The sequence below is a fragment of the Bipolaris maydis genome (genome assembly GCF_028858645.1).
Source record: "Bipolaris maydis strain C4 unplaced genomic scaffold PSV08scaffold_7, whole genome shotgun sequence".
NCBI classification, from domain to species: domain Eukaryota; kingdom Fungi; phylum Ascomycota; class Dothideomycetes; order Pleosporales; family Pleosporaceae; genus Bipolaris; species Bipolaris maydis.
Genome location: NW_027093863.1, coordinates 499200 through 512647, shown reverse-complemented (window position 1 = coordinate 512647; position 13448 = coordinate 499200). Strand labels below are relative to the sequence as shown.

Genomic DNA, 13448 nt, shown 5'->3' with positions numbered 1-13448 from the left:
TTCCCCGGCGGCCTGGTTCTCTGCGAGAATGAAAACGGTTCCATCGGTAAATACCACCCTGCCTGCACCCATCTGTCCCATGGTCGCTGTATAGAAGACGCTACACGCTGCTGCATGGCACTTGTTTTGTTTTGATATATCACCACTCCTCTGCTGCCGCGGCTCGGGACCGCGCAGCTGCACTCTCCTCGTCCCCGCCCTGTTTTGCTGCCATTTGTACTGGCCACTATGACTGATGCATTCGTGTGATACAGCTCTGTGCCACTGCCACTGTCGTTGGTGCATCCGCCGTTGGTCTCTCGTTTGGACGGGAGACGCCGAGCAACTCCTCCCCATCCACCCACCCCAACACCAACACCAAAGAGGCTGCGCCAGCACGCCCTTTGCCCACCCATTCTATGCCTGCTGCTATGCCCACCACTGCGCCGTCTTTTGGTGGCCCTGTGCCTGTCGCGCCTTCTTCACATGTACCGCTTGCGAGTCGACCCAGCCAAAATGCGCTCCCTCAGCGAGGGATGGTGAGGAGGATGACGAGCGACGACGTGCGCGCCCTGCCATTGTCCGGCGGTGTGAGCAACTATGCGCCCAGCGACCTGTCTATTTCCGAGGCCGACACCTCACGATACCCCCCAACGCGACGGGGCTCTTGGCTCAAGCGCCTCTCTTCTATTTCCATTTCCTCGAGCAGAACCCCCAGCCCAGCGCCGCTGTCGCCCGCAGTCTCGTGTCCCCATGGCGCAATGGCCTTTCCCCACGACGGCTCAGCAGCTTCGGTTTTCGGCCGGCGCTCGACCTCACCATCGTTGCGAAACAGGCTGGTCAAGCGCTCGTCATCAATACGCAGATCCGACCAACTACCGGCCCAAGGTACTGCCACTCTACGGCCTTCATTTCGCCGCCCGGCCACAAGTCACCAGCGCACCGCAGCGCTGTTTGCCAACCACAGTCACAACAACGGCAACAGCAATAACAACAACAATAATAACAACGAAGCACAACTGCATAGTAATCCAGCCGAGGACTTGGCGACTAATAGGGAGTTCCTGCATTCGTCGGATACGGACTGCCAGTTTGAGTATGCGCAGTATTTCACGGCAAAGGTGACCAAAGAGCGGACAGTGTCCAAGAAGAGAGGGTCGACGTCGTTAAGAGGCAGTTACAAGAGGGTTGTTCCAGACGAAAAGCACTTGCCTACACTCGTGCTTGCGAGGTCGGTGGCAGCAGCCACGCCCGAACTCGACGATTCGACCAGCGACGAGGGCGACAGCGTCTTCTCGGTGAGCCGGCCAGGGACGCCGTTTAGCATATCCGTGTTTGCTACCAAAGAAAGCACGCATACCGGCAGCCGGCCGTCGATCGAGGACCCCGACGATGCACTGCGAAGCAAGCGCTCCTCTCTCACGGACTTTCTTTCCTTCTCCAAGAAGCAGCTGGCGGCAGCCGGGGCATCAGGCACGACGATGCTGCGGCGGGCGAGCCAGCGGGTCAACTCGGCACCTCTTGTCCCCACCACCATGCACACGCGACCCCATAGCACGTCGTATGGAGAGTCGCACCGCCATGTGGTTGAGCCGGCATTGGCTGCTGCGAGGCGCGCCATTGCGACGTCTGCCGGAACCACCGAGGCGGGACCAGCGGGCAGCGGGCTCGAGGGCGGCGCATCATCAACGCCCTTGCCCACGCTCGCGGCTCGTCGTGCCAGTGCTGGCATGGTTCCTGTCCTTAGCTTGGCGTCAATGCCTCAGCAGCTCGAGGGTCCCTCAGCCGCACTGGGCGCCAATCAGGCGCCACCATCCCCTACTCTAGCGCAATCGGGCGTTCGGGTCTCGCGTCACTCCATGGCCCCCTCAGAACAAGCCTCGACATTGGTCGGCTCGTCTGATAATGAACTTCGCGCCTTGGGGTTTGGCGACGACGACAACACCGACGTCCAGAGCGAGACGTGTTTTGATTCGCTGCGCACTGGCGCAACCAGAAGTACATCGGGCGGCGCCCGGGGCCCTCGTATAGAGACGATTTTCGACGAGTCACCCCCCTCCAACGTCAAGGTCACTGCCCTGCGCGATCTGCTCCCACCAGGTGCTCTTGGGGATCACGCCGTTGGTAGCGTCGCCGGCCACCAGAGTATCGCTGAGGAAGAAGAAAACATCACAACACCGGTGCGGATGCGCCACGAGTGCCCTCTGCACGACTCGCCCACCTGCGCCCGGACACGAAGCGCTCCCCTCTTCCCCAACACGGTCTCGGCATCGCCCCCGAGTATGCCCAAGCCGCTTTCGCTTGGGACCTTGGAGTGGGATTCAAGACCGGGCAACGACGACGACGACAGCAGTAGGTGGTCACTCGAAGAGACAGATGCTGAAGACCTGTGGGTTGATGCTCCCACAGTCAATCACCGACCGACCGCAACACTGTCGCCGTTCCCCCAGAGCGCGCGTCGTGTCGCATCGGGCCCAACATCCAAGCCCACTACGCCTCATCATCTCACCACAGAGTTTGGTGACAGAGACACCCGCAGCAGCATCTTCGACTGGTCTGAGCAACAACTCGCAGACAAGAACTCGGGCAACTGCACGCCGCCACGACCTCGGACAGTGCACGGCAAGAAAGATGCTGACCGCAGAGGCAGCCGTTCTGTTGGCCGCCGCATACCCAGCGGGTTACACGCTCGCAGCCAGAGTGTGCCCGTGGTTCCCGATTTGACTGGCAAGCGTAACACCGTCGTGACAAACAAGTTTGGCACCTGGGGCGTTGGCAGCAAAGGTGTCACCGAAGACTGGAACGATGACTTTGACTTTACTGAGCTCAATGGCGATCCTATTGAAGAAGGTGATGCTTCTCCTCGGGTAGACAGTGGAACGTCAATGGTGGTACCAAAGAGCATACAAGAGCAACAGAACAACGTCCTGGCCAACATTGGTCTGCTTCGTGAGTGGGGCCTACTAATCGAAGAGCTCAAAGAGCACCGTACACGCGCTCAAGCTCTTGGTATAGTGGATGGTCCGCATGCTAGTACGTGGGAGGAGGTGGACGCCATGATAGACCTTGCCGATCAGGAGGCTGGCCACCAGGATGTCGCTCCCGTCTCACCACCTTCAACACCTGGCTTTGATGACGATAGTTTTGAGGAGCCGCCCACGAGCCCTAGCCTTGGTAGAGGAAGGGGGCAATCAGAAAACCCAGATCAGGATATCATGAAGAGTCGGATACCATCACCGCGCTCCCGCAAGTCTATTCTTCCACCAAACGACGATATTTTTGCCCCGCAACCGTCCCCAAAACTAGCCCAATCAATATCTGACACCGACCATGAAACTCACGAGGCCAAGCCGACTACCACGCGACCCCGTAAAGACTCGGAAGCCAAAGCGCGTTCCGTAATTGAGGCGCTCCAAAAGAGGAGGAGCGTATACGAACCAATATTGGATACACCGCCCACACCTTCTTCGAAGAAGGTTCCGTTTGACACTGCGACTCTACGACGAATTGTGCCATACGTTAGTTCACTGACGCACAAAGTAAAAGACACGATTAGGGATGCGGAAGGCTTGTACTCAAGTCCGCTCGCAAGCCCGATGCAAGAGCAGCCACAACGCGACGACATTTTCCAACCAGACGCGGATCTGGTGGCTCAAATGAAACTCATGACGGTCATGTGAGCTCATGATTCTTACCCTGTTATGGAGCAGGATCCATTTGGTGCTGGCCACACCTCTCAGGGCAAAAAAAAGTTTTAACGAAGGAACAAAAGTTTCCTCTGGACTATTTTCCATTTGGATGAGAGCGTTCGAGCGACGATAGAGCCGCACTGGCTTCATCAACATTTCCCTATACTAATTTCGATACGGTCGACTATCAAGTACAGACCCAGAACTGGACTTTGGAGCGACACGTTACTTGCAATGTTAACTTGCATAATTGAAGCATATCCCCAGCCAGGATGCAGGCGGAGCACGACGAGGCATTTGTTACCAAGAGCAACCACAGAGTATGCTCAATTTTTGTTTAATCGAGAATCATGGCGCACCAAGGGCCTGCAGTGTCCTTTTGGGATCATAGCGCACATCATAGTCTCTGGGTGTGGAAAAGGTCTGCCGTGCAGTCCACGGCCCGTTTTCTCACCAGTCTGCATCGTGTACAAAAGCGGGTTAGGGGATTTTTTTTTCGTATGTTTCCTTTTTCTCATGTTCTTGATGCTCTTGTATCTTGAACCCCATTGGGCGTTTGTCAAAAAAATCATAGCATTGATACACGACGGCCTCGACCCAGTCTCTTGAGACGCGAATACATTCACAGCATTGTAACGCTAGCTTATCAAACGGTACTCCTGTAATTATGATGTAATGTCTGCAACCAACCTGAGTCAGAGAAATGTCGCGGCCCGAGGCCATGAGTGTTGTCCCTAGCAACCGCGTAAAGGCCTAGATGCACAAATAACCGTGGTGGACCCGGTATTTGTTTTCTGCTACAAGACGGGCTGTAAGTATCCGGGACGGCGACTAGCCCGCATAGCTGGCACAGTGTGAAAGTGCGCGGTCCAGGTAGCATTTCTAGACAGTGTCAACCATAGCTGCCGAGCCGTTTTTGGGCCCGACTGATGCACATTGCGACGCGCTACTACTCCGATTCTCACTTCGCACATGCCAGATCGAGAGGCGAGGTACGCAGGTACCGGCTGCAGTGCGGCGCGGTTACATACATACTTTGAGAGTAATCACTGCCACTGTGATCGTCTTTGCATGCCGCTCGCTCTCGGACCCGCCTGAGCGGGAGAGAAGACCGTGAGGATGCGGAGGACGAAGCCGCCTTGCTGCACGCTCCGATGAGCATACAACCAAGCGAGACAGGCTCCCTCCGTGCACACGCCTTAATTGGCTTCGGGCGTTTCACTCATTCTCAATTCGACAATAATCCAAGTCGGGCTATAATGACAATTTAGTCAACGACAAGACAGCCCTGACGCCGCATCTCGGTCCCATGGCCGGCGTTGGCGGCAAATCCGGCACTGCCATGCACTAATCTTCTGCAGTCGCTCTGGGCTGCATATTCCGGTTTTCCAACATGTAAGTAAGACGGTCTTGCTTGCAAGGAAGTACTCCTCGGGACTATATTCCGCCACCATTAACTCGTCCGTCCCATACGCAAGTGCAAATGCGCAATCCGTGTTCGCCAACAGTAGCTTTACATAGAGTTGCGGAGCATCCTCGACGTTCTCCTTCAAAGTACTTGCCTGGACCAGTTAATAATTACTCGTTATAACGACAGGCTACCCGGCCGTTACGATACGTGGTTCGCACCACAGAGTGGGGTTACATTGGGGCCAATGGCTCCCATATATTGCCGATTGCGCAAGTGTGGTGTGGTTGTTTGAGGATGCGGCCGTAGCCTAGTATCGGATGGATGAAGGCGCGGTATCCTTTGATTTGGAAAAGTCAATGTGGATCGCGTCTTGGAAGCGGCTACCAGACCAAGAGGCGGACGGGAAATACGCGACACCTCAGGTATTATCGTGACCCCAACTCACCAGAAAAGGAGCCATTGACTAAAACACGGCCACCGGTGAGCTGCTTCGAGTACTTAGTAACATACGCCAAAGATCCTTATTCAGAAACCCAATCTCCATCTTACTTTTTTTTGGCTTAGCCGCCGAATCCTTGCTGACGCCCAGGGCTTCTCTTGTTCGAGCCTATCGTTGAGCTTAATCCATCTACCAGCAATTCTCACGTCATCCGACTCGTCCCATAATGGCGCCGAAGCAATTGGTAGCAGTCGGCCTGAGCGCATTCTCCATTCTAGGAGCGGTCCAAGCGCAAGGTACAGCTTGCGAAAAGCCAATTGCCCCACAGAACGCGGCTCCTTCGGTCGCCCTGGGATTTCGCGTCGAGGTTGTAGCAAATGGTCTGAGAGACCCTCGCAGCATTCTGTTTGATCGTCAAGGTGGACTACTAGTAGTTGAGCAGGGTTACGGAGTTAGCAGACTATCCCTGACGGGCGATGGAGCTTGTGTTCGTGTTGAGGGTCCAGTGCAAAACGTTATTGAAAATGACTCTGTAAGTTTGGCCGTTGGCCGTTGCAACGACCATCGGGGTTTGACTAACAACATCAGTTGAATCATGGCATTGCATTCTCTGAAGATGGCAATACTCTGTACGCGTCTTCCCATAGCAATGTCTTCGCCTGGGACTACGATGCTTCTCAAGGCAAGACCACGTCTGATTCAAGAGATGTTGTTCAAGGAATGGGAGACAAGGAGGGACATACTACGCGTACACTGCTCATGTCCCAGAAGGTACCTGGCATGTTGCTCGTCTCCCGTGGTAGCGTGGGCAACATCGATCTTCAGACCTTGGACGTTACCACTGGAGTATCTACCATCAAAGCCTACAATGTGAATAATGTAACCTCTTCAGCCTATGATCACGCCTCGACCGGTAGGCTTCTCGGCTGGGGTCTTAGGAACTCGGTCGGTATAGCTGAAGATCCCGTAACAGGCGGTATCTACTCTGTAGAAAACAGCGTTGACAACATCATGCGAAGCGAACAGCTCATCAAAGAAAACAATCCAGGAGAGGAAATGAATTTCCATGGCTCCCTCAATGAAACAGCAGGCAACATTCAAGATACAAATCACGGATACCCTTCTTGCTTCACAGCCTGGAACACCTCTGAAATCCCCGACTTCAACGGTCAAGTCGGTCAACAATTCGCCATCGGAGACCAAAACGCAACCGTAAACGATACATTTTGCCAAAATGACCGAGTTGCCCCCCGTCTTGCTTTCCAAGCTCACATGGCCCCCCTCGATATCAAGTTCAATCCGAATGGCACCGCAGCATGGGTGACCATGCACGGATCATGGTACGTAAACCCCCCCTCTCTCTCTTCCCCCAACAGACCCACTGCTATTACTAACATCACCCCCTTAGGAATCGCGAAGACCCCGCCGGCTACAAACTCACCCTTGTCCCCTTTAACGGCGCCGGCTCGCCCGTCGCTCCGTCAAATAGCACTACCGCAGCCATCGACGTAGTATCTAACCCAGACCTATCCGCCTGTCCTCGCTCGTGCTTCCGCCCCGTTGGACTTGCGTGGGATGCAAAGGGTAGGTTGTATATGAGTTCTGATTCTACGGGAGAGATTTTCGTTGTTACGAGGGAGGATGGGAGCGGGGTTGCGGATGTGAGTGCGACGGCGTCAGCAAGTTCAGGACAGAGTCCCGTACCGAATGCTTCGGGCGGCCTGATGGATAGGTGGAGTTTGGGGAGTGGCGTGTACTGGGTTGTTGTGGCGATTGTCATGAGTGTCTTGGTTTAGGGATGGGTACAGTGGCTATTTCGTGGGTGCAGCAGTTTGGTGGCATGATTATGAGTTATTTGACCTCTCTCGTTTATTCCTCAAGTATATATTCAATTACATGCGTTGATACTTCGAAATGTGGTGGTGTGATTTGAAAGCGTGAGATTGCACTACGGACTAATGCTACTATGAGCCACAGAATCATGTACTGTGTGGCATACCAAAAGCGGCAGTCGTATATAAGATGCATGAGTATGTAGCTCCTTCTTTGCAATTTGACAGGTTGCTCAACAACATCGGGCGTCATTGATTGTACCTTCCTGGAAAGCCATGTGCAGTTGCCATCACCATCACACATAACATGTTCTTCAGATCTCATTCCATACACAAACATCAGCTATGGCTTCGAATGCTGCATTCAGGTCTTGCTTCTCCGGAATTGATACGAGACTACCTTTTGTTTCACACTTTCGTCGCTAACAGACGCGTTCGTTTAGTAGTGCGTTCGTTTGCGACTCTTGCTCACCGCAGCTCGACGCCAATTCACTGAAGACCAATGGTGCATACCTATGCCGACCGTAGCTACTGGTTTCTCTCTTTATACATACAAAACTCTGATAGATCAAGCAGACTTGGAATGTCAGTCAATTTGTTCAATCACACAGTGAGGTTGGCATATCAGTGGTATTCGGCTTGGACGCCCCACTTGCACTATCGCCCGCTGTCAGTGCGGCTCTGCTGCCTTCACCTATGTCGTGAAGTGAGAACCCACCCCCGGTAACGGCTAGTTCGAGCGTCCTCTGTCTCTCATATCGAACCTACATAATAAGAAGCTTTCTTCTTCGCCAGTCGTGGGAACTCGCTCAACCTTCAAAGCATTTGAATTGATCAATACCTGAACCTTCTCCTGCCTGTAGCATCCATTTCCAAAGCTGAAATGTCGCGGGCTCAGGTTCCGTTTAGTAACACTGCATTCAACTCTCTTCCCATTGAAGCATGTGATCTTGCTATTGGCTCGTTAGCTATACGTATGCTGACTTTTCCAATAGCTCAACAAGGCCATCATCCACTACCTTGACGACGACAAGGACATCGCGACATACCGGTTGATATGCCGCGCTACAAATGATGCCGTCGATGCCGACCTTCAGTCCTGTTGGCGTGCAAAGTTCCGTGAGAAGTATGATTTTTTGGAGGGCACAGCCAACAACCAGCTGCGGCGCATGTATCAGCGCCGGTCCAAGCTGCTGCGATGCGGCACCAAATACGGCTTCTTTCGTGGCCATGGTAAAACCGAGGCCCGGGTTGTGAAGATGTTGAAAGATCTAATCATTGGTACGTATATGCCAGCACAAGTCAGCGTATCTAACGAAGAATCCAGAATCCTTCCACGGAGCCACCGAAGTGGATGAGCATGGGCGTCTCCGTTGCAAGAACCATGCTCACCTCATTCAATTCATTCTCGAGTCCCGCCTGCTAAACAACGACCGACGACCCCCCACAGTCCGCCACGGCGAACCTGCCCACGTCGATGAGACACTCGCAGCTGTCAAGCTGATATGCTCTCAGTTCATCTTCGATCTTCCAGGTCTGGAACACAATGTATTCGCATTCGACGAGTCACAATTTGCCGTTTATCAGTCTGCCACCGAATCTCCCATCTTTCTGGACAACTACAAAAGGTTGAACTTGGAATGGGTTCTCCACAGCATGAATTTCTTCCGTCACCACATGATGAACGAAGAAGCCCAAACCCTATTCGACAAAATCGATGAGCTAGATGCAACTCAGAAACCCTCGGCCTGGCGAGAACCTCTTCGTCAGGGCGCCTATCCACTCAGCAGACACTGGAACGGTACTTACGCCTTCCTCGACCACTCCGAAGTCCAACGCCTCCGCAAGCAAGGCCCAGGCCATGAAATCTACATTGACAAGAACGTCGACGAAGGCAAAATTCAAGTAAGCTACAAAATCCCCATACAAACCTGAATCCATATACTAACAACACCCTCCAACTATGTAAATAGTCCCTCGAACTCACTTTCGCAAAAACCACCCACCTCCCCAACGGCGGCCCCCTTCCCTGGCCCACCCTCTTCGAATCCCGCCTACACTCCGTCCTCCCCTTCACCAGCGCCCAGCCCCTCAAAACACAAGCCCGTCACTCGCCCAAACAACCCCAAAACATCCATTTCAAAGGCTCGGGCCAAGACCTCGACGACGAATACTGCGCTCTCGGCTGGCTCAACGCGCTCCCACCTCAAGGCGGTATCCCAGGCTGGCAGCGTATAACCTTCATGAAGCATTTCAGCGATGATTACGAGGATCCTGATCAGGACAATCTTTGGGCGTACGAAGGCGTTGTGATGCCCGGTGGGAGGATGATTTTGGGGAGATGGTGGTTTGCGTCTGAGTCGGCGCTTACGCAGGTAAGTCTCTCTCTCTTTTTTGTTGTCGTTGTTGTTTCCCTTGAAAGGATCAGGGTGGATGGAAACTGACGTTGTGCTGTGCAGTTGGATTATAGTGGGCCGTTTATTCTTTGGGCCGTGGATGAACCGGACATGGATGGGGAGGAGTAGAAGTGTCGAGTTAGGGGCTGGCACTTGAATGCATGGGGGCGTTTTGTCGCGTGGGAGGGCTATCACTCATGCAAGATCAAAGGTTCACTGGCATTGTACATGTCTTCTCTTTAATCCATATATGGGTGGCATGATTGTTCGGTGGTTCATTTCAAGCCTGCAGCCACAAGGAATATCTAGTTTCGGGCTACAATTATATCAAGACATGTCAATTCTCTCAGATGTTCACATCATTTGGTCTTTTTCTTTTTGTCACTATGGTATACTGCGTCGTTATATGCTAAGACCACTGCTCTTTCCAAGCTTTCCTCTTTTCTTTGTTTTTCAACCAAAGAGAACACGTCAAGAGTGAACAAATTTCCAGCAAATGATTTAAAAAAAAGTCTCATCATTTGATATCTACATATATAGTCGTCATAGAGTCGTCATTCATAATCATGCCCGCGTCCCAGCAATTCCCAATCCAACCAATTCCCCTCATTAATCATACCGAAAGAAGAAAAAAACCTCGTTATTTCCGCATGTCTGTTTATATGTGTTCAAGGACAGTGTGTAAAAAGAGAGATAGAGAAAAGTGAGCCGGCAACAAAATGCAAAGAGAAAAAGGTCATTCGAAATATTCCCATTTCTTTTGCATCTTGCTCCGAAAAATAAGAAAACCACTCGCAAAAAAGGATATCGAATAATTGTCTCTAACCCCCAACTTCCCAACGCAATGAACAAATAACAGCAAAAAAAAGAGTTGAAAGGTCGGGAATGGAACAAGAAGGGAGAAGGTCTAGTACCTGGCACCCATAGGTGGCGGCGGCACAGCGGCACCGTATGGGCTGGAATCGGCATAGGATGTAGCAGGGTAGGGTTGGTTGGCAGCTACAGGATATGCGTACGGATTAGCGCCTGGACCATTCATGTTGCCAAGGGCATTGAGGCGGGCCTCCTTCTCTCGTCGTTCTCTCATCTTTCTCCTCTTGCGACGACGGGCTTCGAGCTCCTTGACGCTGTGACGCTGCTCGTTCATCTCTTTCCATTCCGAGTATGCCGACTTGATACCAAGCGCAGCAATACCCACGGCAGCGGCGTCCTGGAGCATGTTTTTGGATTTTCGTTTGCGTGCTTCCTCTGGTGACATTTCTCCTTCGCTGACGAGCTTGCGACGGTTTTCCGAGGCGACCATTGACGAGTATACTCCGTGGGCGGCGTGGATCGTGGCTACCGTAGCCAAACCCGCAGTGAGAAGCTCCTTACCTCGAAGTTTCTTGCGCTTTTCCTCCATATCGGTGGAAGACTCGGAATCACTACTAGGATTCCATCGACTCCGTTCTCCTCCTCCGTTATGTGCTGCTAGAGCACCTGCGCCAGCCCCAACGGGAGCGGCTAGTCTGCGATCTGAATTAGTCCTGGAAGGGGCTTCGGAATACTGGTCGTCCATACCGCGGCCTCGGCTGTATGAGCGGCGGTTGCCCCTACGCGATGGTACGTAGCTGTCGGAGCTGGAAGAGCGAGAGCGAGAGCGAGATCGCTCGCGTCGAGAACGAGACTTGGAGCGCACACGGTCGTAGAGAGCCTTTCCTGCAGCGAGTACAGCACCAGTGCCAGCAACCTTGGCGAGACCATTACGATTGCCGTCGTCGCTTGAGTGAGAGCGGGAACGTCCACGGGAACGAGAGCGTCCAAAGATGGACCTAGACCTGGACCTAGCACGAGAGCGGGACCGAGAAGGAGACCTGGAGCCATCGCGGCCACGAGCACGAGAGTGAGAGCGAGAGCCGTTGGCTAGGCGTGAAGCAACAAGACCGCCCAAGGCGGATTCAGCTACGTGCCTCTTCTCGTGCTTTCCATCTCTGTCGATGAGACCGTCAATACCAGCTGCACCAATAGCGGCAGTGGCAATACGTTGGCCTTTGGCACCAGTCCAGGGGCCTGGTTCTTTGCGACTACGGAAGGCCTCGACGGCACCAGCAACAAGAGCCGCTTTGGCAGCCTGTTCCCATTTCTCTTTGGTGCCTCCTCGGCTACGGCTGCGTGAACGGGAGGTATAGCGACTTCGGCGATCATCGTAATATCCGTGCCTGTCGCTGTCATATCCACGGTCGTCCCGACGATAGCGGGAACGGTCGCGGTCACGAGAGCGAGAACGAGAGCGTTCGCGGCCAGTGACGGCGCCGATGATTCCTCCTAGGCCTGCCGACTCGCCGAAGCTCTTTACTTGGTCGACAATTGACTTGCGGCGCGAGGGCTTGGGTCGCTCAGAATACTCGGAATAGTCATCGTAGTCACGGTCACGGCCACCACGGTCACGGCGACGAGGGCGGTCATAGTAGTCGTCGTCGTAGCCGCGATTCATGGAACGAGTGCGACGAGGTGGCGCATACTCTTCGCGGTACTTGGTCTGTCTGAACTCGGTGCCAGGAGGGAAGTCGCGGGGGATCTCTTCGATGCTGTCCTCCCGGGCTGCAGGGCGGTAGACGAGATCACGCACTGCGCCTCCACGGCCGCCGCGCTCAATATACGTCGTCTCGGTCACGTACTCGGGCTCCCGGTTTCGGTGCCGAGGTGGTGCATAGCTGTACTCGGACATGATGTTGCTCTGTACCCGCGATGGGCGGATGCTCTGTGTGTGTGCGTCTGTTGTTCTCTCTCTCAAGGGTCCAAAGTGTGGTATGGGTGGAGTCCGCTGCGCAAGGCTTGTTAGTCGGGGGGCACAAGTGGGAGCAAGAGGGCCAGCGCAGCCAGCGTACCAAAGAGCGTGGTGCTCAGAGCTTTCTCAGTTTGCCTTTGGGACAAATCTTTGTTGGGCAGGCGGTCGCAACGAAGAATGAAGAGTGCCTGGAAAGTGACGTGACAAGGTGGGTGGGGTAGGGTAGGGGAAGGTGTCGAGGGTGGCAGGCAGCGGCAGGCAGATGTATTTAAAAGGCTGAGCAATGATGACAGTTGGGAGGGCTTGGGGCCCAATGATGTTGGTATCGAAGGCGGACCAGGCGGAGTGGCGTAGAGATTCCGTCTGTCTGATGCTGGTGCGAAGGTGGGCAGTGTCTTTAGTGCCCAGGGCCTGCTTATGACGTAACGGCAGGCTGCCTGTTGGGCTTGCCGCTTGTGCTTGCAGCCACGCCCACGCCCACGCCCACGCCCACACCCACCTGCTGACTGACCATTGACCGCATGCCTCTGCCTGCTTTTGCTCACTGCGAATGCGAACATGCACATGGTACCCGCCATAGCCCCCCTCCGGCCCTGTCCGCTGCCTTGACCGGCGCTGGCTCTCACCCCCCTCCTTTCGCTCACCAGCGCCTGCACTCATTCTGCCCTGCTGTGGTGCCGCGCGGCTGTGCTGTCTCTTCTTTCACGTCGCAAGGCTCCCTAGCCACAGTTCCAAGTTTTGGCGCTGCATGCCTCGGCCTCGTACTCACCCGGCCTGGCTTGATGACGAAGCCTGGAGCCATCAGGTGTAGGGGTGCAATGGACACAGCAGCACGTGAGTCGCTTCCTATTGGCCCCTGTCAGTGGTAGCGTGTGAACCTCAGAGAACATGCGAGGATACACCTGTCAGCCCGTGGCCTGACATGTCGGCATGGC

General features: G+C 54.1%; 4 protein-coding genes across 4 annotated transcripts; 3 read left to right on the top strand and 1 right to left on the bottom strand.

The window, feature by feature from the left end:
* Window positions 1-28: 28 nt before the first annotated feature.
* Window positions 29-3659, top strand: PSV08DRAFT_371126 (uncharacterized protein; the record flags this gene model as incomplete). Its single annotated transcript, XM_014227287.1, has 2 exons — window positions 29-46; window positions 255-3659. 2 exons carry the CDS (start codon window positions 29-31, stop codon window positions 3657-3659), a joined length of 3423 nt encoding a protein of 1140 aa, XP_014082762.1.
* A 2085-nt stretch (window positions 3660-5744) lies between these two features.
* On the top strand, window positions 5745-7428 carry PSV08DRAFT_223237 (soluble quino protein glucose/sorbosone dehydrogenase; the record flags this gene model as incomplete). Its single annotated transcript, XM_066092177.1, has 3 exons — window positions 5745-6032; window positions 6107-6858; window positions 6927-7428. The coding sequence occupies 3 exons, from the start codon at window positions 5745-5747 to the stop codon at window positions 7312-7314; spliced, it is 1428 nt and encodes a 475-aa protein (XP_065949095.1). The 3' UTR covers window positions 7315-7428.
* Window positions 7429-8233: 805 nt separating this feature from the next.
* On the top strand, window positions 8234-9875 carry PSV08DRAFT_351495 (uncharacterized protein; the record flags this gene model as incomplete). Its single annotated transcript, XM_014227289.1, has 5 exons — window positions 8234-8290; window positions 8346-8631; window positions 8678-9255; window positions 9324-9725; window positions 9810-9875. The coding sequence occupies 5 exons, from the start codon at window positions 8234-8236 to the stop codon at window positions 9873-9875; spliced, it is 1389 nt and encodes a 462-aa protein (XP_014082764.1).
* Window positions 9876-10244: 369 nt separating this feature from the next.
* PSV08DRAFT_401855 (uncharacterized protein) lies at window positions 10245-12453 on the bottom strand (the record flags this gene model as incomplete). Its single annotated transcript, XM_014227290.2, has 1 exon — window positions 10245-12453. The coding sequence occupies one exon, from the start codon at window positions 12451-12453 to the stop codon at window positions 10654-10656; it is 1800 nt and encodes a 599-aa protein (XP_014082765.1). The 3' UTR covers window positions 10245-10653.
* Window positions 12454-13448: the final 995 nt, after the last annotated feature.